Source organism: Nuphar pumila, chromosome 3 (genome assembly GCF_984573655.1).
Source record: "Nuphar pumila chromosome 3, dmNupPumi1.hap1.1, whole genome shotgun sequence".
NCBI lineage: Eukaryota > Viridiplantae > Streptophyta > Magnoliopsida > Nymphaeales > Nymphaeaceae > Nuphar > Nuphar pumila.
The window spans coordinates 18,050,653-18,075,077 of NC_143251.1; the positions used below are offsets into that span (position 1 = coordinate 18,050,653).

Below are 24,425 nucleotides of genomic sequence, written 5' to 3' on the forward strand. Positions count from 1 at the left end.
TTTAATTTCTGCTATCATCAAGAGATTTCCAACCAAAGAGCCAATAACCGTCAATATAATCCCTGAGAGAAAAGAAGGATCGGAACATCTCTGAGATGAAGGAGTTTGTGACGTACCCTTCTAAAAAAAAAAAAGAGAGAGAAAAGTCAAGACATCTCCAAAATGAAGGATGATGTAATCTCCAAAAACCCAAGAGAGCTCTAATTCTGCCAAAAAAAAAATAGTAGGCAGAAAGATCGTCATGAGAAAGAATTCCAGGATATCAGACTGCCAAAGAATCCTCTTTAAATTTTGTGAAATTCTATTATCAATATTCTTTCACAAATTGCTTTCACAATATCAAGAATACTCTCTTTTCTGCTCATATCAGGGAAATTGATAGCTTCCTTGAAAGAAAGCCAATTGCAAGCAATTTGAATTCGAATCTTGATTTTACGAAGTTAAGCCCAATCGGAGATAATACTTCAGGAAGAAAAGAGGGAATATTTTCAAAGCAATGTGCATCACTTTCAATTATTTCGAATCAACAATAATTTTCAACATTTTGACAATATTTTCTAGCTATCCTGGCGTGAAGCGAGAGCTTGAGGTTCATCTTTGGTGCATCCTGACATCAGTTGTTATCCCTTTTAAGGACTTGATAACGGGAGTTTTCAAGATTCCTTCCCTTCTGTTGGTATAATCTGAGCGCATGGGCTCTCGGATTCGCACACTTCCCTGTGTCCCCACTGTCCCACCATAGATAGTCCAATTTCGGCTTGAGGTTAAGCCACCAATCATTTTCTCGCAAAAGGTCACCAATTTCAAAAGTTATTTAGTCTCAGCAATGAGGCGCCCAAAATCAAACCCCTTTTCAAACTTTAGGGACCCCAATTTCCTTCTTTTTGCAAAACCCCTATCGGATTCATTGTGCGGAAATCCGAAGGTGCCATCACGGTCTCTTCTTTCAAGGATTCCGTTCATTTTCTACCCGATCAGGTTAAGGGTATAAACCTGGGCCTCCTTTGATGAGGTATTTCATTTTCTGCCCAATCAGGATAAGGGTACAAACCTGAGCCTCCTTTGATGAGGTATTTCATTTTCTGCCCAATCAGGATAAGGGTACAAACCTGAGCCTCCTTTGATGAGGTATTTCATTTTCTGCCCAATCAGGATAAGGGTACAAACCTGAGCCTCCTTTGATGAGGTATTTCATTTTCCGCCCAATCAGGATAAGGGTACAAACCTGAGCCTCCTTTGATGAGGTATTTCATTTTTCTGCCCAATCAGGATAAGGGTACAAACCTGAGCCTCCTTTGATGAGGTATTTCATTTTCCGCCCAATCAGGATAAGGGTGCAAACCTGAGCCTCCTTTGATGAGGTATTTCATTTCCCGCCCAATCAGGATAAGGGTACAAACCTGAGCCTCATTCTGATGAGGTATCTCATTTTCCGGTCACGTTAAGGGTACAAACCTGAGCCTCCTTTGATGAGGTATTTCATTTTCCGCCCAATCAGGATAAGGGTGCAAACCTGAGCCTCCTTTGATGAGGTATTTCATTTCCCGCCCAATCAGGATAAGGGTACAAACCTGAGCCTCATTTTGATGAGGTATCTCATTTTCCGCCCAATCAGGATAAGGGTACAAACCTGAGCCTCCTCGGATGAGGTATTTCATTTTCTGCCCAATCAGGATAAGGGTACAAACCTGAGCCCCCTCGGATGAGGTATTTCATTTTCCGCCCAATCAGGATAAGGGTACAAACCTGAGCCTCATTTTGATGAGGTATTTCATTTCCCGGTCAGGTTAAGGGTTAAACCTGAGCTTCGTTTCTACACGAGGTATTTCATGTCCCATCCAGGTTAAGGGAAAAAACCTGAATCTCACTTTTTTGAAGTAAATTTCTCTTCTTCATTCTTCATTTCATATCTACCATTTTCATCAAGGCTAATCTCTTCATACCCAGTCAGATCCATCAAACTGGGGCATTTTTATGGTCAAATTTGGTGTGTTTTTCTTTGCCACTAAGCTCGTCTTCAAGCCGGCTTAGTAGCAAAGAGGGGCATCTGTAAACACCCCAAATTTTCCACATCCATTCTCAAACAATCCTCCTCAGGCAGTGCCAACCCTGTTAGGTCAATGTAGGAGTCAAACCCCGAGTCAGTTTCAGAAAATCACCATTTTACCCATTTTCATTAGGAAAATTACCATTTTACCCCTAGGTCATCCCAGACCCCAGTCAGTCGGAGTCAACCAAGCTCATTGGTCAGTTCAGGACAGTTAAAATATCAGTCATCTCAAGCTCATCTGAGCTCACAATGAACAGGCCATTTTCATTTCTGACCATTCCTGCCAAAATGGGATCATTTCTTCAAAAATGAGCTCATTTCTCACTCGAATCCAAGCCAATTGTCTCCAAGTCAGTCATTCTCAGTCAGTCATGTTTCCCAGAGTCTAACTTGAGCTCACCAGAAGTTCAAACACTCCAGTTTCAGTACAAAACCATTTCCAAGTGTCTAGGAGCCCATTTTGGTCCATTTTAGCTCTTCTAGCTGAAATTGAGCCAAGTTTAGTCAGTTGAGCTAGTGTTTGAGCCTCGATTTTAGTTCACCTCAGTATTAATGACCTTTGTTTCAGCTCAAGTTCATAATTCACTTCACTCCAGTGATCATTCCGTACCATTTCTCTAAAAATGGCAGCTTTTCTTGAAAATTCAGTCGAAAAGGTCAGTTGAGTCAGTGCCTAGTCAGTTCATTTGAGTTCTGAAACTCTAAAACTCAGCTCAATCTAGCTCATCTCAGTTCAATCCAGCTCGAACTTCAATTTTCAGTGTCACTCTGACCCAGTAGAGTCCCGAAAACCATTTCTTGAGCTATTTTGCAAATTTTATCAATTTTAATGCTTTTTAAACTGGTACAAGTGTCAATCGGGGTGTGACATCCAAAATTCTTTATTCAAGGTTAGCATTTCGCATAACATTTCATGTCATTTCTCATCATTTCATATAATTTCTCAGCATTTCATAACATTTCATCACATTTCATTTCATTTTCGAAGTCCAGAACTCCAGTTTTATAAATTTCAATCCAGATCGAGTTTTAAAAGCTTTCAGAAATCAATTTCAAACCCCGGGTTTCCAAAATTAACATTTTTACCCCCGGGAGTCTAAATTTGGAAATATTTTCTCACGAGAAATAATCAGGATTTATTTCAAACTCAAATTTTTGAATTCTACACTGAATTTGCTTCGCAACGAGCTATTAAACTTCAAAATCCGAGCTCGTTTCAAAAACTGCCAAAAATAGCTCGTTTCGTCTAGAAACTTTCTGAAAAGACTATTTTACCCCTCTAATCGTCAAAATGAATTTTAGAATCAAAATTTGGACCCGCTCTGAGATGGCCCATTCATTTACAATTCTCTTTTATTAAAAAAAAAAATAATTGTGTTTCTTTTCAATTTTCTTTTTATTTTTTTGTGTATTTTTATTATTATTTTATTTTATTTTGTGAGGTGGGACCCACAAGGTGGTCACCCAAACCTCCAGCCTCCTCTCCTTTCCCTTTCCTCCTTCCTTTCTTTCCTTCTTTCTTTCTTTTCTTTCTTTCTTCTTCCTTTTTCTTTTCTTTCTTTCTTTCTTTCTTTATTTCCTCCTTTCTTTCCTCTCTCTCCACTCACGTATGGTTCTTCCAGCCCCCTCTTCTTTTTCTTTCCTTTTCCTTCTTCCCCTCTTCTTTCCTTTTCCTTCCCTTCCTTCTTTCCCCTTTCTTCCTTACTCCCTTTCCATTTCTTCCAAAGCAAAAGGGCTGCAGCCATTGACGTAGAGTCATTCATCAAAGCCATCTAATATTATTAGAAACTTAGGGTTTAGATTATTAAAACCTAAGTTATCAAAAACAAAAGAGAAAAAACAAAAAAAAAGAACTACGGCGGCCTCCCCATCTCTCTCTCTCTCTCTCTCTCTCTCTCTCTCTCTCTTTTGAGTTGCAGCCTCCATGGCTGCATTTTCAAGCTTTCTTCAGCCGCTCCCTCTTGCATCTCTTTGAAGTCCAACATCTTCAAATCTCACAGCACCACCAAGGAGCTTCTCTCTCCAGCCAAGGCAGCAACATCTCCAGCTCTTCAACACCATCAACCACCTTCAACCTACGGTTCCAGCAGGCTTTGGAGTAGCGTCTACCCCTTTGAAGCCTCCATTGTTGCAGCTCTTCTTGCTGCATCTCCATCCAGCCAACAGTCACCAGCAACTTCTTTCTTCGTGACAGCCACTGCAGCCACCACATAAGACACCAGCCATGGCTCCTCCTCCACGCCTAGCCGGTTCAAGCCACCATCTGCTTCAACAAACAGCTGCAGCCTCCACCTTGCTTCAGCCGGTCTCCACTTGGAAGCATCACCTTCAAGCTCCCAGCCAACAGCCACACCTCCCTCACGCCTGGCAGCAGCTGCTCCACATCCAAGCCATCCCCATCTTCCAGCCCTCTCTCAAGGTAAAGTGTTGCTTTACCCTTTGGCTTTCATTTTTTTTTTTTTAAGATATTTATCACATGGTTTATTTAAACACAACGTGAGATCAGACCAAAGCTGGTTTCATATTGTTGAAAACTCTCATTTAATCTCTCTCTCTCTATATATATATATACATATATATATATAGATAAATACAAAACTTGTGCTTTATGTGTAGGCTAAAAAATGAAAAGATCCGTCCACTCAATGGATCGAATCTCTCATTTTGGAGAGCCAATATTAAATTGATCATATCCTCCTCGATTTAGGTTTTAGTTTTATGATTCATGTCATCTTATGTTTGCATGCACTTAGATTAATTCGTTTTGCTAGTTATTTCGTTTCATATATGAACCATGCTTTACTTAGTTTAAAATTTGTAAAATTTTAGTTTTTAGACAAAGTCCATACAGCAATTTATGTGATTTTATGCATTTAAAAATTTTGTAAATTTTAGAGTAGTTAGGTTTACATGTCTTTGTTGTACTGTCAAAACTTTGATTCAATTCGGGTTTCGGAACCTTTCTAAACCAACCAAACTCTAAATCGGGTTTTCTGTCATCCAAAAATTTCAATTCCTGCTTTAGCAGACAAAAACCTTCGGATTCACCCTTATGTGGGATTCGAATCATTCTATAAAAATCACAGTGGATTCAAGATTGAATCTACTAATGATCTGGAAATTTTGAGCTTTTTCCAGTAAGTTTTGACCTTTGTCAAAAATCGGATTTCCCAGACCCCTGGGAAAATTTTGATTTTCCTGTGTCAGGGTACAGACATATCCTAATACATCGAGTCTGTTCAATCTATAGCCTGTCTGCAAAAACTTTCAACATGAAAGTTGTTCCTAACATGATTTCCTGTCATTTCCCAAAATTTGGGAAGTTTTGGATCTGTTTCATTATTTTTCCCGGATTTTCTCTTTCTGTCTAACAGATTCCAATGTCCAGAAATTCCAGAGATTTAGGTCTCTGATAATAGTGTGGCCTTTTCCAAACCGTAACCCGAATCCTAACAGTGTCAAAATATCAAATCTTCCTCTGTTTGTCAGGGACATTTTCCCACAATTTCAGCCATTTTCCCATCGGTCTGCTATTTTTCCCATATTTTCTACCAAAACCTATCTGTTTCCTTCATTTACTAGAGTCGCCGGATTCCGATCCGACTTGCCGGAGTGGTACAGCTCCGACCATAGGTCAAAACCAGAAAGTGTCAAAGGAACAAATCCTTGTCTTACTGTACTCTGTCATCCCATAAAATTTGGGAAATTTTTATGGAAGTTTGATATCCTAAATCTCCTTTAGAATCAATATTTTAGGCAAAAATCATAAAATTTAGGGTTTTTATTTGAATTTTCATATTTAAAAGTACAAAAAAAATAGATTTTCGAGCTCCATTATGTTTCTAGGGTTATTTTAGGTGTCCATGCCAAATTTGGTTTAATTCCAAGTTCATTTGCTCCATGTGTTAGTTTATCTTTAAATTCAGAAGCGAAAATCAAGCGAAAATCAGGTTAAATTCGATATTTTATGATATTTTCGCCATTTTAGGGTTTTTATCATGTACATAAGCATGTAGAATCATATTAGGGTTAATTTTAATCTCCTTTGCATTTCATATTTTTCAATTTTGCAAAATTTATTTCAGAAAACCCTGGTTTCAAGGCCATAGTCTTGTTATTGGGGCTATTTTGGTCATTTTGACCTAAATTTCGAAATTTCAATTTCTAATTCTCCCAAAATTTCATGCATATCATCATATTTCATCATATTATGTTTGATTTATTTCATTTTATTTTCAAATTTCCAAAATTTACAAAAATTCTTTCAGAAAACCCTGATTTCAAGGTCATCAGGGGTATTTTGGTCATTTTGACCCCAATTTCGAATTTTCAAGTTTATTTTCGAAATTTATTCATTATTCATCATGTTTATATCAAAGGGGGTATGATTTTGGGTTTATATCTGAATAATATCCGATAATTTCCCATATTTTCGGATAAATTCAGAAAAACCTACATTTTTGTGCTAACCTTGTTTTCTAGTTTTGCAGGAATATTCAAGAAGAAGATTTTATTTTCTTATTTTATTTCAATTCAATGTAACATCAAATGTAATAATTTGGAATAAGAGTTACATTTCTGCTTAGAATAGGGTTGCATTGCATATAGTTTAATTTATGCAAATTTTAATATGTGATGTATGATTCATGCATATTTGTTTCAAATTCACTATGGTTTACACGAATGGCACGTGCACAAGCTTTTATGGAGTTTATAAACTCGGTGGGATTCGTATTTATGGCCATAGTCAGAATACGAAGAAAACCAAGATTTATGATCTTCGTATTAGCCACATTCAGCCTACACACTTAGGCTAACTTCAAAATGCACTGCATTTTTCAAAGTTTTAAAAGGATTTCCCAATTCCTCAATGAAATTCCCTTTTCAAATTCATATTCATTCATTCATATCATTCAAATTGCATTATTTCAAACTCATTTTCCAATTTCAATTTCAGAAAATTCAATTTTCTCAAGAATTTCCAAGTCTTTCTCAGGATCTGATTTTCTCAAAATCCTAAGTTTTCAAATGACATTTCAAAGCATTTCCCAAGTTCAAATCAAGATTTTCCTATGTTTTCAAATTCTCAAATTTCAAAATCCCAAGTTTTTAGAAATTTATTTTCTCATATTTTCCAGTTTTCTTGAGAATTCATTTTCCATTTCAAAAGTCATTTTCCAATAAATTTCTTGATTTTCTCAGAATTCTCAAATCTATTTTCTCAGAAAAGCAATTCCAAATTTCAAAATCGATTTTCTAAAGTTCAAATTTTCCTGAGAAATCACTTTCCAATGCAAATTTCTGATTTCCAATAAAATTCAATGATTTTCCCAGGAATTCCATTTTCAAGCATTTTCCAGTCCTTTTCTAAATGCATTTCAATTTTCCAAAGCAAACATCATATTTTCTCAAACTTGCATTATTTTCAAAATTCCATAGCACAAGCCTGATTCTCTGTGCATTCTAGGAAAAATAGAGCATAATTTAGATATTTGAGTCAAGTTAAAGCACGTAATTGATCCTTGGTTCAATTACCTCTGGTAAAGGCGCCAGGAACGGTTGAACCTCGTACCGACAGGCGGATCCCATTCCATGGAATTTTCCCGCAAATTTTCAAAACGGAGGCGAGTAAATTTTCAAAACAATTTTCAAAACTTTGGTCGAGTTTGACTCGCGAAATTCTTTTCTCTCTCGCAAGGGAGGGGAAAAATTTTGCGATGATAACACATTTCTTAGTAGAACTTTTGTTTCCTCACGACCACTTGAGTTAATACATTCGGATGTTTGGGGCCCCGCACCAGTTATTTCCAAAGGTGGTTATACATATTATGTCATTTTTGTTGATGACTTTTCTAGACATACTTGGATTTATTTTCTTAAACATAAATCTGATGTCTTTGCTAACTTCCAAATATTTCATAAAATGGTTAAAAATAAGTTTCAAAATGATATTTCTGTTTTTCGCACTGATTCAGGGGGAGAATTTATGTCCAACGAATTCAAAGACTATCTCAATTTACATGGTATTACACATCAAAGATCATGTCCACACACTCCACAACAGAATGGCCTAGCCGAACGCAAACATCGGCACATTATGGAAACTACTAGGACATTGCTAATTGCAAATCAAGTTCCAAAAAGTTTTTGGGCTGAAGCGGTCCTAACTGCCACCTACCTCATTAATAGGATGCCATCTTCCTCATTAAAGAATACAACTCCAATAGAAAAGCTTGTTAATTTAACTCCAGATTATTCTAGATTAAGAGTCTTTGGATGCAAATGTTTTGTTTTCACCAACAGAAATGATAAACTCTCTCCTCGTGCAATCCCATGTGCCTTTTTAGGATATGCTGATAATCAAAAAGGCTACAGGTGTTTCGATTTTCAAAATGACAAATTATATGTGTCAAGAAATGTATCTTTTTTGGAAAAAGAAAGCTTCTTTGAATTTGAAAAATCCAAGGATGTCACTGAATACTCGTTTTTAATTGATCCAACTTCAAAATCCAATGAATGTGATGTTGGATATGACCTTGACAATGATCAAAGTCCTATTGTTGTTGAAAATGATGATAATGAAGAGCAAATCCATAGGGATGTTAGTCTACAATATTCAAGACGTAGAGAGCAAAATCTTTCATGTGCATTACAAAAATACTCTGAAGTCCCACCTAGAAGAACGTCTAGAATCTCTAAACCTCCAGAAAAATTTGTGTCTTATGAATCTTTTTCACCCACGTATAGGGCCGCCATTACATTAATACAATCATATGTTGAACCATCATCCTATTCTCAAGCAAAAAATCATATAGAATGGATAGAAGCCATGAAAATAGAATTGGATGCACTAGAAAAGGCCAATACTTGGACGATACAAGATATTCCTCTGGGTAAGAAACCTATAGGTTGTAGGTGGGTATACAAAGTCAAAACCAAAAGTGATGGGACCCTGGAAAGATATAAGGCCCGTTTAGTAGCAAAAGGATATGCCCAAGAGTATGGCATCGATTATGAAGAAACATTTGCTCCTGTGGCCCGTATGACCACTGTTAGAACTTTAATAGCCTTGGCCTCCATTAGAACATGGCCTATCTTTCAATTAGATGTCAAAAATGCTTTCCTGAATGGGAATCTCGTTGAAGAAGTATACATGGAAGCCCCACCTGGTATTAGTATCCCTAAGGGTAAAGCTCTTCGTCTAGAAAAAGCTCTTTATGGTCTTAAACAGGCTCCAAAAGCCTGGTATGACCGATTTAGTCATGTTATGCTTGATATTGGTTTTCAACCTTGTTTAACTGACACTGCTTTGTTTGTTAAGAAATCTGATGCAGGCATCATTATTCTTCTTCTCTATGTGGACGATATGATCATCACCGGAGGCGACAAACAGGGAGTTGCAAATATCAAATCTCTTCTTAAAACTCACTTTGAAATGACTGACTTAGGTTTATTAAGATATTTTTTAGGCATTGAAGTTGCTTATTCCCCTCGGGGGTATTTGATATCTCAATCTAAATTTGCTCTTGATATCGTTTCCAGGTCTGGAATTACAGATGATAAGAAAGTAGACACTCCAGAAGTTGTCAATGTTAAAATGAAAATTGATGATGGAGAACTTCTTGATGATCCTACTCCTTATAGACAACTTGTTGGAGCTCTTTCTTATCTTTCCATTACTAGGCCAGATATAACTCATGCGGTTCATACAGTTAGTCAGTTTCAGCATGCTCCCACCTCCGTGCACATGGGAGCGATTTTGCGTATTATTAGATACTTAAAATCCTCTCTTTCACGAGGACTCTTCTTGTCTGCTTCATCTTCATTAAATTTAATTGCATATACTGATGCTGACTGGGGAGGTGATCCCAATAATAGACACTCAACTACTGGTTTTTGTGTGTTCCTAGGTGAAACCTTAATTTCGTGGAGGTGCAAGAAGCAGCAGAAAGTCTCTCTTTCCTCCACCGAAGCTGAATACAGAGCCATGGCAACCACCACTATGGAGGTTGTTTGGCTCAGACGATTGCTAGCAGATATGGGAGCTAAAGCAACGCAAGCTTCAAAGATGTGCTGTGACAACAAAAGTGCGATCTACATTGCAAGCAACCGGACATTCCATGAGCGCACTAAACACATTGAGATGGACTGTCACTATGTCAGAGAGGAATACTTACATGGAACCATTGATCTGCCATATGTTACATCAGAATATCAATTAGCAGACTTCTTCACCAAGCCTCTCGCTGCTCCCAGATTTCACTTCCTCTTAGACAAACTTTCGCTCATTGTACCGTAAGTTTGAAAGGAAGTGTTAAAATGTAAACTGCAATATATATATATATATATATATATATTATTTAATATTATTATATTTTCTTTTATTATTTTCTTTTTCTATTTTTTCTATTTTCTTTTTTAGCATCTAGTTCAATAGAAACTAGATATTTTGATCCAGTCAAGTTCCTGTTGGAACTTGACTGTGCAAGTAGCTGTTGGACTGTAGTCCAACAGCTATAATAAATGTTGTTGGACTATAGTCCAACAGCTATAATAAATGCTGTTGGACTATAGTCCAACAGCTATAATAATAAATGTTGTTGGACTGTAGTCCAACAGCTATATTAAGAGACGTTGGAATCCAACGTCTCTTTTTTGAGAGCTCAAAATGAGCTCTCCTCTCTCTCCCATTGTTTTGTATATATAGGGGTGAACCCCTTCAATGTAAATAACCATGCTTCTTAAGCATTTTGTTCATGAATAAAGTATTATTTATTTTTCAAGTGTTCTTCCCTTTATACCCTTTCAAGGGTCATGCTTGTAGTGTCTCCAATAGACACTTGTTTGTGAGTTATTTGTGCATTTGTTGAAGACCACCATTTCATTACAGAATTTAGCATCTAACGAAGTTGAAAACCATATATTCCTTCGTTGCTCCTTGCACAGCCATTATCCCAATTAATTTTCTTGAAAAAAAAAACTGATATCCTGTTTGAATCTTGTTTCATATTTCATTGTACTTGTGGCTTTGGGTTCATCATCATCCATATATTCTTAATTCTTTGCTCAGCTTGTGATTGAATCTTGATTTCATGACATGGAAAAGCAAATTATTTCTTTTATTAGTAGTCATAACTTGATAGGGTACCTTGATGGATTTGATCTTGATCATCAAGAATTCATGCAGAAAGAGGATGCAAAGAAAGGAGCTTCCAATCAAGAGTCACTAATTTCTAGTTCAAAGTACATCAGCCAGCATAAGAATGGTTAATAAGTGATGGAGTATATCACTACTATTCTTTTTCGTGAGGTATTGGCTCATATTCCTGCTAGTAGAGTCACTACAATTGAGCAGTTTTTTTTTTCAATAAGCTAAACTTTAGCAGGTTTTGCACACTGATAGCAGCCCAGCCCAAGACATTCATGTTGCACTATTTAGTGTTTTCTTTTACTTGGATCTGGATATCCCTGTTAGATAAATGGGTCTGCTGATCCATGTGGGTGTATAGAGAATAAGGGATAATTCAGACCTTTGCAAATAAGGTCAGTAGAGGCATTAGAAAGGAGAGGCAGGGGCAATTCAGGCAAGAATTCAAATTAATGTGCTTTATGGAGGCATTTTTGTCCTCCACTGGGTTTCATGCCCTTTTATGGGCAAAATGGGATTTGAGGAGAGAGGATCTCTCCTGGATATGGACGGCTAACCTGGGCCTCCCATTTGAACATTTGAATTTGCCTCTTTTTCTATAAAAGGCTCATGTAATCTAGCATTTGATTAGATCTGAATAAGAGTTATCTTTTGAGAGGTTTATTTCCCTTTCTTGGCCTACTTTCCTAGTAAAATAGGTCTCCTTCCTTGGAAGGAGAAGACTCCCTAACCCCACTTTGCATTATCCCCCTTCTCTCTCTCTCTCACAATCCCACATCTCACACCACCTAGTTCTCTCTCTCTCTCTCTCTCTCTCTCTCTCTCTCTCTCTCTCTCTCTCTCTCTCTCTCTCATATTCCATCCTTCCCACTCCCTCTCTCCCATCTCCCTCTCATGCTCCTGACTTCCTCATCAGCCCTCACACCACCCTAGCATCCTTTCTACCCAGTGCCTTCCCCTGCACATCCCTATTGTTGCCACCCCCATCCTGGTGACCTTCCCTGGTCGGCTCCTATGATCCAGCGTACTCTGACCCCAGTGTTGCAACCCACTTCGCATAGCTATCACACACACAATTTGAACATATTTTAACTCCTAAGTATATCATTTGAAGAGTGAATTTAGCGAGTTAACAAGAACAAAATTCCAATGTTATTGATTTCTTCAATCGGATAAAGATGTTTTGCAATCAGCCAGCTGCAATTGTTCTATTTTTTATTGAAAACATATGCATGTAAATTATATGACAGGACATGGTCCAAAACATAAAATGTTTGTGGCTGCATATGCTGGCAAAGTTACTGAACTACTTGAGGAGTAAAACACTATGCTGCTTGAGTATAAAATAATGTTCAACATTTCCTTGCAAAAGAAACAAGTTTCACTTGTTTCAAGAAATTGGTCTTGCTAAAACTAAAGTGTTATGCAGAACAAAGGTAGTTATATTAACCATTTCATTCAGTATGTGACAATCCTGCATCTAATTTTCACCAAAAAAATTCCGAAATGGCAAAATCATACTTGCAAAGATAAAGGAGCTTTTACTCAAAACTAAGAGTAAACAATGATATTAAAAAAGATAAACATGCAATCAATCAGAACCCACACATAAACTTCTCAACTTCCCCAAACACAGATTATGGATCTAATAATTACCTCTGGAGGTGAAAAGGAAACATAGCTTGAGTGGTGCTGAGAAGTGTTATGATCGTATCCAGGTGTATCCATTGGCACATGAAACATGTAAGGATCTGACAAAGCTGGATAGCCAACAACATGAGGGGTCTTAACAATTCCAGGAAGTGGTGACCTGTATTTTATATAAGGTTAGCAGATTAAAACACAAGACTTCGATAAGATATTCAAGCATGACATTATGGTATATTCCTAGCACAATATCCTTCCCTACTTTTTCAGCAAATTCTTCAATATACATGCCATATAATATACATGAAATTCGTTATGTGAATGCAAACAAGATTGACTTGCACATGGAACATTTCTAACAAAGAACACTATTTAGTTTTACAAAGACTATTTCTCATACCATCTCTCAACTTGCAAAAGAGCAGTTTAAACAAATGGCTTCAAGTTGGCCCATTTATTTGTGTAAAAATTAATCAGGGAACATATATATTTTTAAAGATTAATCATTACAAATACTGGAAACTATATGAGATGACATCGAAAAGGGGTCTAACTGTATTAAATACCATTTTCTTTGACATTACGAATACCAAGTTACAGTTTTCAAGCAAATGAATCATTCCCTTGCAAATGAATGATACGAAATACACCAAGGGAATGATTCATTCAGCACAACTTAGCAACCCTAAATACTCAAGGATATGAAAGGGGGCATGTTGGACATATTAGAAACAGTATTCGTAAAATGAGCATGCCTCTGTTAAGAAGACAATAGTATGAGTTCAAATCGCCATGAATGTAATGAAACTAATACACATGAGTAGTGTACCTGCATCTCTCGCGAGCATTCACAAAATGTGACCAGCATGGGACATTTCTGTGAACTTGCCACTCACTGTCCCAAATTCTTTTAGAGTATGTGGAAGAATTCAAAGAGGCAAGTTGAATGAGGTTCTGAAAGTAGATCTCAACTTTCTTTGCTATAGGTTGGCAATTTACAAGATAAACTCCAACCTCTTTCACCTAACATATGATTATCCATCAAAAAACATATTACTAACACACGATCGTGTGGAAATTGCAAACTATCCCATTAAAATAGCTCACTCATGCAAAAGCATTAATCCGATTGAAATTAAGCATGCAGGTTAGTATGACAGGGAAAACAACAAGAGAAAATCAACAATAAAAGGAAGGCATGAAAGATGGACATTCAGACAAAAGAGTTGATTTTCTTTATCAATATCTTTTTGTTAATAATGCAACGATAAGAATAATAGCCAGGTTGACGCATTTCAAGCCTGAATTATGTATCACTCCATGATTCATCTTCAGTAAAATCCAGTTGAAAGCAACATAATGCTCATTCACGTTGACAGCAAATTCATGATTTTTTGACATGATATAAGTTGCAGTAGTGAGCGCTTTTCCATGTTTACTATTCTTTTGAATAAAGAAAGTGAAAAAAAAAGAAAATAGCACTACGGTAGAGGTTAGCATTAGTTGTGCCAAGGATATTGAGATGCAAGCAGCAGATTTAGGTAATGAGATTGATAGAAGGAATCCTTGATAAAAAGACCACATATTAATTGAGGTACCTGAGTAAGAGACTTCCAGTCATTGTTGGCAGATCCAATATAAATGTCTTTTCCATCTGCTATCCACACTTTGGCGTGCACAATACCAGATCCCCACCAATCACCAAGCAATAAAGTAACGTTTTCTACATTAGGCCTCCCAGAAGCTAGTTCGGATGATTCATTACAATAATCTGGATAAACTCCAGAGTGCTGCACAATCCTATTTAAAAGGTTATTACTATCCTGGAAGCCATATATATTTATTAGAATTCAAAAAGGATAATATTATTCTTTTTTAACATTCAAGCTGAATCCTATGGAATTTCTATCAAGATGTTCAACAATAATTTGAAAACTATGCATGAGAACTTGAGTATCTATATTAATGAATTTTACTTGTCTAAAAGAAAAGCATTTTCCACATCAAATCTTCAGGAACACCCTTTTTATGCTTGGAAACTCCCCAGGTTTGCTTTGTCACCGTTACTGCTACAGTGCTACTATATTTGAGGGTCTCTCCCTTTACAAGGTACCAATTCTTTTACATTTCATGATAAGTTAAATCCGAAATACTTGGGTGATTTTGGTGAAGCAAAATCTGATCTTTCATTTGTCTATATTCACTGCAGTCCTGCCACATTTAGACTCCAAGTTAGACAATTAGCACGCCATACAAAATCCATTATTGACAAGAATATGTTCCTCGTTCAGCCACAACAAAAAACTCCGCCTGTGTATAACTGTTTAGTTATACACTGCCGGTCCCAAGCCCGGATAAAGGAGGAGGGTTGCGGTAGGCCTGTGACAGCCAGCATAAAAACTTAGTCATACTCTATGAATATGAACCAATATGAGAATTTCGTTGGGGCGTTCCCTACTGAGCGACGCGCTGTACTCTATAGGCCCGGAGGCAGTGTTAAATGGGCAAGGGTTGCTAGGTCGTCGCCCGGAAGCGACGCGTCACACCGGCGCCCGGGTGTGGTGTCAAATAGGCAAGGGTTCCCTCACTTTGTTGGACGGGTGGGGGTAAAAAAGTTAGTCCAAGACCATAAAATTAGGTTGGCCACTTGGAACATAGGGTCTTTAACTGGTAAGTTGGTAGAGTTAGTAGATGTTATGTGTAGGAGAAAGATTGATATTTTATGTCTACAAGAGACCAAATGGGTAGGTGAGAAAGCAAAAGTGATAGAACCTTGGGGATATAAGATTTGGTATACAGGAATAAATAGGAATAGGAATGAAGTAGGGATTGTTATGAGTCGTGAGTTTATAGATAATGTAGTTGAGGTCCGTAGGAAGGGTGATAGGATTTTACTTATTAAATTAGTATTAGGTACGGATATTATTAATATTATTAGTGTTTATGCACCTCAAGTAGGTTTAGATGATTCCACTAAGTGTCAATTTTGGGAAGATTTAGATGGAGTAGTACAAGGGATATCTTATGGAGAAAGGCTTTTCATCGGCGGTGACCTTAATGGGCATGTAGGCATTAGTAGGGATGGATTTGAGAGTACCCATGGAGGCTATGGTATAGGAGAAAGAAACGATAGTGGAGAAAGGATTTTAGATTATGGTTTGTCCTATGATATGATCTTAGCAAACACTTGGTTTAGGAAGAGGGAGTCTCACCTAGTAACATTTAAAAGTAGGGTTAATACGAGTCAGATAGATTTTTTCCTACTTAGAAAGAGAGATAGGGGTTGTTGCATCGATTGTAAGGTTATACCGGGAGAAAGTGTAGCTACACAACATAGAGACTTAATTTTAGATCTTAGAATTAGACAATGCCGCAAAAGGGATAGACATAGGATAGATCCTAGAATTAAGTGGTGGGCACTGAAAGGAGCTAAACAAGGAATGTTTGTAGAGCGGGTAGTTAAGGAAGTTGATTGGTGTCTCGAGGAGGATTCAGAATCTATGTGGAATAAGATAGCGGGTGGCATGAGAAAGGTGGTTAAGAAGGTATTGGGTGAGTCTAAAGGCGGTGCACCGCTAGGTAAGGATACATCGTGGTGGAACGAGGATGTCAAATTAGCTATTAAGATTAAAAGAGAGTGTTATAGAAATCTAAGTAAAAGTCGTGATAATGAGAATTTGGAGAAGTATATGATAGCAAAGAAGGAAGCTAAAAAAGTAGTTCGGAACGCGAGGGATAAGGTATATAGGGAGGTTTATGACAAGTTGGATACCAAAGAGGGTGAGAATGATATTTATAGGATTGCAAAAATAAGAGATAAAAAATCGAGGGATCTGGGTATGGTTAGATGTATCAAAGATGAAACGCAAAGGGTTTTAGTCAAAGATAAAGAGATTAAGGAGAGATGGAAAGATTATTTTGATAAGCTATTTAATGAAAGTCATGTTCAGGATCTTGGAGACTTTTCCATTCCTTTTCATGAGATGAATCGTGACTTCATGCGCAAGATTCAAAAGAAAGAAATTGCAGAGGCTTTGAAGAAAATGAAATCAAGAAGGGCAGTTGGCCCAGATGGTATACCTATCGAGGCTTGGAAATGCTTGGGAGAGAAAGGTTTAGAATGGTTGACAAATCTTTTTAACAAGATTTGGCGGACAAATAAGATGTCTAATGAGTGGAGGAAGAGTACTTTGGTGCCTCTATATAAGAATAAGGGTGATATACAAGATTGCACAAACTATCGTGGTATAAAACTCATGAGTCATACTATGAAACTTTGGGAGAGGGTGATTGAGTCTAGGTTGAGGAAGGTTGTCATGATATCGGAGAATCAATTTGGTTTTATGCCTGGAAGATCTACTATGGAAGCTATACATCTTCTTAGACAACTTATTGAGAGAAATAGAGAGAGGAACAAAGATTTGCATATGGTTTTTATTGATTTGGAGAAGGCTTACGATAGAGTACCTAGGGACGTTCTCTGGTGGACAATGATGAAGAAAGGTGTTTCTCTCAAGTACATTAGTATAATTAAAGATATGTATGAAGGAGTAGTAACCAATGTCCGCACTTGTGGAGGGGTGACAACCAATTTTCCTATAAGGGTTGGGTTACATCAAGGATTTGCTTTAAGCCCTTTCCTATTTGCTATAGTGATGGATGAGCTTACGAGATCAATTCAAGAAAATGTGCCGTGGTGTATATTGTTTGCTGATGATATTGTTTTGATTGATGGGTCTAGAGTTGGGGTTAATGCTAAGCTAGAATTATGGAGACAGACATTGGAAGCAAGAGGTTTTAAGTTGAGTAAGACTAAGACAGAATACATGGAATGTCGATTTAGTAAGCAACGAAGTAGTGATGCGAGTGTAGTGAAGCTTGGTGAGCAAGAAATACAGGTGGATGACTGTTTCAAATATTTGGGATCTATCATTCAAAAGTATGGAGAAATTGATGGAGATGTAAATCATAGGATAAAGGTTGGGTGGATGAAATGGAAGAGTGTAACTGGAGTGTTGTGCGATCGTAGAATGCCATTGCGGTTGAAGGGAAAGTTTTATAGGACGACTATTAGGCCCGCTTTACTATATGGTACGGAATGTTGGGCTGCCAAGAGACATCATATTCAAAAAATGAGTGTAGCTGAGATGCGTATGCTGAGATGGATGTGTGGAAATACAATAAAAGATAAGATTCGGAACGAGGAGATACGTAAGAAGGTAGGCATTGCACCCATTGAAAATAAGATGAGAGAGAATCGTTTACGGTGGTTAGGACATATTCGACGAAGGCCTAATGATGCTCCAGTTAGAAGGATGGAGAAATGGGAAAATATATTAGTTAAAAGAGGTCGAGGTAGGCCTAGGAAGACATGGATGGAGGTGATAGGAAAGGATATGAATGCTTTGAACCTCACTGAGGACATGGCATTGGATAGAAATGAATGGAAGAGAAGGATTCTTGTGGAAGACCCAGAATGATTTTCTTTGTTGGTTCATATCGCCGACCCCAATTGTTTTGGGATGAAGGCGTAGTTGTAGTTGTAGTTGTTGTTGTTGTTCAGCCACAACAAAGAGATATACAACAAAGAGTATGTCCCTCTTGGGGCGGCCTGATTGATGATGATGAGTGCAAACTTCAAACTTCATTCTATCGTCAGACACAGCTGACCACGCACAAATCAGTATAATATTGCTCTTTGTGCTACAATGATGCCCCAAGACATGTCAAAAAAAACTCTTTAAATGTGAAAAATGTTGGTGAGGAAAAATCTCCCGTTATTTTAAACAATCTGGTTTTTCTCGAGAAAATCTCAGGAAAAATATTGGCATATATGAAAATATGAAATACAAAATAATATAAAAGATACTATAAAATATCATGTGCTCGTGTATTATGTCAGCCTTTAAATATCACAATAAAATAACGATATTTTCAAAATGTCGGCAATATTTTGGACATAGGTCCCAGGTATTCAACTTAGAGACAATATTGCAATTCTCCCATAAGCCCCAAGTATATCGAGATAATGTTAAAAAAAACTATAAAAAAGGCTAACGTTGTTACAATATTGCCATATTTTGAAAATATCACAACTTTATCCAAATCCAAATCCAAATCCAAATAATCAGATTCGATAGCCAAATCCAGATCCTATTAAAAATCGGATTCAGACTTGGTATTAATGTTGCATTGAATAAGTGTAAATATCGGGTTTTACACTATTCAGGTCTGGATTCGGTTATCTTTTTTATCCAAATCCAAATCTAAGTCTGATTAGTCAGATTAGGTGATGCCTAGATCTGACCCGAATCCCTAGTTGACAACATTGATTTAAACAACTTTAAGATTGTTAGATTTTGTGAAAGAGGGTGAACCCGAATAGAAGGGCGTAAGCAGTTACACGATAAATCACCATGAGCACTTATCCTTTTTGAATGTTTGTTTTCTACTCTTTCCATCAAAGGGTGCTGGATTGAGGTGTGCTCAGAGGAGAAATGCCCCCTTCTACTTGAGGGTTGCTTTCTTTGGATTTATAGTTATTTTCTTGTATCCATTATATATGACAATTCTCAATGATTACCTTATGGCCATATATTCTTAAACAAAATGAGATATAATCTAATAGAAGAGATGGTGACACTTATGATCAATCAAATCGCACTCATGGGTCCAAATCCAGCTCATTCACGCAACTAAGTCTCCCTCAATCTTACTCAGATGCTTGGATATGAATCCTGACTCAGATCTTAACCAGCTGGCTCAACTCTCTCTGTCTCTATCTCTCTCCTCGATGCAAATGAGTTCGATATGGATCAGGTCAGTCTTGACCAGATAATGGATGTAATTTTTAAATATATGGTCCAATATGGATTTGGATCTGACTCTAATCTCATAATGGACTTCAATATCTGGTTAAGACTAGAGATATAAGACCCTGTAGTACTGGATCCTCTAAAAACAGACAAAATCTATTGACTTTAAGTGAAAAAAGATGAGCTATTGACTTTCAAGTGAAAAAGATGAGCTGACCTTGAGGCCAAACCGCATTATCATAATCGGGTTTGGATCCCGCGAGCTTATAACCCAACTTTAATTTAAAATAAAAAATAAAAATGAAAGAAAGATAAGCTGGTGGTTTTAGAACTGCTTCCCGCGTAGATAAAATTAACAATATTGCTTATCCCATTGCTACCCGAACCAGATCAAGGTTTTGTACCTAACGCGGACGTTGCGATCGGCAGCGTCTTCGATCGCTCGGTAAACGGATGCGCCAGCATCAGCCCCGAACCTCTTCATCTCCTCGTCGGAGTAGCCGTAATCTCCAGATTTCGGGTTCTCCGGCGATGCCGCGAACTGCCAGTACTGTACGATCATGTCCAATTTCTCCGTCGCGTTCCCGGCCAGCCACCGGAAAACCTCCTCTGCTCATCAATTTACAAAACACGAGAACGATAACTAAAAAGAAGAAAAAAATGAATCGATGAGCCGGAGAGAGATATAGAGAGGGAGCACCGGTGGAGAGAACGCCGGGCACACGTGCGAGATGGGGCATGTCGGTAGGGATGGATTGGACGAGCCATGCCTTGCACTGTTGAGCGGCCGTGTGGCGGGCAAAGAAGAAGAAGAAGAAGAAGAAGAGGGACGCTTCCGTCTTCTTTTTCATCATCTGTTGTTCCCTTCTCTCCCGTTGATTGATTAATAGAAAGGAGGAAATTTGGGCTTTGCAATGTGGCCCAATAACTCAGACAGGAAAGGGGGAAAGAAAGATGTCTTCGGCCCAATCACTATGATGCTCTTTTATAACTTTTTGGGGTCTTGCGGGAAAAGGAAATAACGGGCTGCAAAAATGGAAGCTACAAGGTTAAATGGCTCCATAATTTTTTTAAAATTTCCATTTAGGGGCTAACCTTTTGCACTTAGGTGTGTTTCTGCATGAAGCCCAAACTTTATGTGACACGTGCCCTTAATGAAGAAGGTTATTCTTGTGAATTGATTTACGATTTAATCCATTAAAAGACAATTAGTAAATACAAACACTTGTTTGGTAGTTTTTAGAAAAGTTTTGCCCTTATTTGGAATTTCAAAAACGTGAGACCCTATTTAAAATTAATGGTAAAAAGTTATCCCTTGAATGAAACTTTCACTTAGAAAAAAAGAACCCTTTTGGATAGTGAAAAGACTCAAGACCCAAGCTAAGGGGTGTCAATCGGTCGGGTTTACCTGGACCAAACCTTATAGGGTCCGAGTATAGTGACAAAAAAGAAGACGTGAATCTAGATCCAAAAGTCAAATTAAGACCCATACATTTTCAATGTAAAAATGATAAAAAAATATTATTTTATCAGTATGGTTCAGGTCTGGTTCATGTAGTTCTTATCGGGTCCGAGTATCCAAACCCAGCAATACATAAAAATGTATCCAATTGGTTAGTTGGATCTAAATTTGGTATTGTATCTTCTCATCTAAATCTGAATTGGACCTTGAATCCAACTAGATAAAATCCTAGCATGTCAGATTCAGTAATGCGCGCATGGGAACAGAATCTGATGCATTAACATCTCTAGATTCGAACCCAAGGTTCTTTGGTCAAAGTTTTGTGACTCTAACCGGTCCAACTATCTTGGTTGACCCTGAATCACGAATGAGATAGCTGAGCGGTTAAGTTGCACTACCATAACCTAGGGCTCTCATTTTCGAAACTCATGGAAGCCATCTACTTACTTGCCGATAAAAAAAGTAATTTACATATAGACATCTAACATATGAAAATTTTCATTTAACTGCCTCAATTTTTCAATATTAAGATAAACGCCTAGCTATCCAACAAATTGCTAATATGAGACCATCTGAAATTACTTTTTTACTCTTAATTGTAGCCAAAAAAAACAAGGAGTTAGAAAAGTGGCATTCAATAATTCAAGGAAAGGGAAAGGTTAAAAGTTATTTTTTAAAAAGTCAATTAGAGTTGGGTAGTATGAAAAAGTAACTCATGCGGTCATACAAGCAATATCTTGAAAAGATATGCTTTTTAACTTAAATATTAAAAAACTAGGGCAGCTAAATGTGATTACGTTAGGCGTCAATGTGTAAAATACGAGAGCAGATCAAGTGATTTGGCATCCTCACCGTCCACAACGTACACAAGGACCATGAGGTCCTTGTGGGATGAAGCAATGGACGGTGAAGATGTCAAATCACTTTCTTAAAGTAAATTACCCAAAGAACAAGGTTTCATACTACAGCTGAGTCAGGAATCCCTATTAGTCACACAGTTATCCCTGTGCTGAACTCTATCTAGGCTCAAGTTGATCCAGTCCAAGTACAATCTCAAAGCATAACATTACTGCATCTAATCTAATAGGATTTTGCATAATCAGATTTGGAAGGGAAAAGCTAAAACCAAATTGAGATCCAACAAACTTAAATAGCTAATTGTATCTGTGTTAAATCTAGCTTCATTTCAGATTCAAATTGGGATTTGGATGTAATACTTTAGCTGAATCTGGAACTGATTATTGCTTCTGAATCTGACTAAATGGATTTGGATTGAGTTGGATATCTGACATAAATCTAAACCATTTACATCGCTAGGCAAAACCCAAATACTTGAAGTTAACTCGACAAATGGTCATTTTATGTGAAAAAATGATAGCTTCAATCTTACAGCCACCTTTTACGTAATCATATTAGGTTTAAGTATTATTACTATGATTTGGATTAGTTTGGGCATTTTTAAGTGTAGAGTGGAAACAGGTTGGAGCATGGCTGATCCATTCTATCCAACCAAGTGAATAATAGGGATCTAGTGCCAACTCTTGTATAAAAACATGGCAAAATATCAGTTTATGTTTTTTTTTTCTTGGTGCTAAGAGAGATTTGGGCTTTAGGTGAGAGGGTTAGATCCAGAATTTTTAGCATCAGAAGAAGAAATGGATCCAATCTGTGTCAAATTGGATTGTGGGCCCAACAAGCAAGTTATACCAAATATGAATTTACATCCTATAGCTAGGACCTACAAAAGTCCACTTTGAAGATAAGCCAAGTTCTACATATACACACAATACTATAGCATGAATTGTATGTGGGTAGGATCTGGATGGATCTTTGATAAGTTCGTTTTTCCCTAATTAGCTTACCAAATTGGATGCTAGTATTGTAAGCACCTGTGACAACCCATTTTAGGCTCTGCTTAGGAGCTGGTGTTGGAGAGGAGATGAAAATGGGTGATGGGAGTAGAGTTGTACAGAGAGATAGATAACCATCTTCACTCTCATCTCCTCCACTCCCATCTCTCAAATATGTTCTCCCAAACACGGCTAGTAAACGAGTCAAATGCGCCCGAAAGGGGTTTGGCATGGTGGGATGGGGCCGAGGCCGCTAGGCAGGCTGTGTAGGTTCAAATCTTGTGTCCATCACCCCTTGCACAAGAGGAAGCGTGGTGACTCCCTTGGGGCAAGGGTTAAGTTTACGGAGTTCTATATGATGAGTTGTGGAGCCTGATTCATTGTTTTTGCCCCTGCAGGAAGGGGGGTCCGGGGGCTCCCCCCGGCGCGGGTCCCGCTGCGTGGTCAGCGGGCGGGGGTCCAGGGGGGGCCGCCCCTGGCGGGGGGTTATAGGGGGGCAGTGCCCCCCCCCCAGAAGAATTTTTTCTGGGGCTTATGTTTGGGACCCGGTTTACAGTGGATCCGACCCGTTTTGGTTAGGGTTAGGGTTGTCGCCTTTGCCTTGTTTATATTCTCGCTTTTCTTTCCAGAGCTTGTAACTGTCTGTGAACACCCCAAATTTTTCAAAGTTTTGTAAAAATGACCTTTTTGCCCCTGACTCTATTTTTTTTAGAAAATCAAAGTGATTTCAAAAGCTAAAACTCAGTCTTTCTTCAGATTTCTGGATTAAATTCCACATTGATATATTCAAATTCAGCTCCGGGTCTGAACTCAGTATTTTAAATCCAAATCTGAGCCCCATTGTCCGATTTCCAAAATAAAATCACAAAAATACCAAAAAAATAATTCTGAAAGGCTCGTGTGGCTCATCCGACACTCTGTTGGATCCTCGGCCCTATATTTCTCAGTTCGAGGTTGTAAACCTCGAATATTTCTCAAAAATTCAGACACAAATCCATTTTCTGAAGAAATTTTCTCAAAATAGCTCTGAAAAATTCCCTTTTGTAAATATTTTACAAAAACATAAAAAAATTAGTTTTAAGTCTTTGATTTCTCGTAAAGCTTTAGGATTTTATTCTAAAAATACAAAAAATAGAAAAATATCACAAAAACCAAAAAAAAAAAATTGGAAAACTACGAGAAAAACAAAATGATTTCTAGCCTTTTGAAGTTAAGTTTTACTAAAAACCCCATTTAAACTTTTTTTTTTTTTTAGAAAAAATTCTTAAAAGGAACCCCTTTTTTAAAATTTTCAAAAAAATTTAGGACCAAATGAGAAGAAGGCCTAACGGCCTTCTGTTATAAAACAGAAGCCACAGGCCTCCGTTGGGGGATCGATCATTCTGGTATCCATTTCCCTCCTCCCTCTCGAAGCTTCATTGCTTCCTCTGCACCGATCGCCTTCCCCCTACTT

At 37.7% G+C, this 24,425-nt stretch overlaps 1 protein-coding gene across 2 annotated transcripts in view; it reads right to left on the bottom strand.

The window, feature by feature from the left end:
* The window catches only part of LOC149842166 (uncharacterized), a 65,384-nt gene extending 44,764 nt beyond the window's left edge, over window positions 1-20,620 (bottom strand). The window contains exons 1-5 of one of the 2 annotated variants that reach the window (XM_089998964.1): window positions 20,361-20,620; window positions 20,065-20,269; window positions 14,444-14,645; window positions 13,675-13,868; window positions 12,855-13,008 (exon numbers count right to left, since the gene is read on the bottom strand). In XM_089998964.1, coding sequence (XP_089855090.1) covers window positions 12,855-13,008; window positions 13,675-13,868; window positions 14,444-14,645; window positions 20,065-20,269; window positions 20,361-20,514 — 909 coding nt within the window. In that variant the 5' untranslated portion in view covers window positions 20,515-20,620. The remainder of the gene's footprint in view (window positions 1-12,854; window positions 13,009-13,674; window positions 13,869-14,443; window positions 14,646-20,064; window positions 20,270-20,360) is intronic. The other variant, XM_089998963.1, reaches the window with a different exon arrangement.
* Between the last annotated feature and the right edge of the window lie 3,805 nt (window positions 20,621-24,425).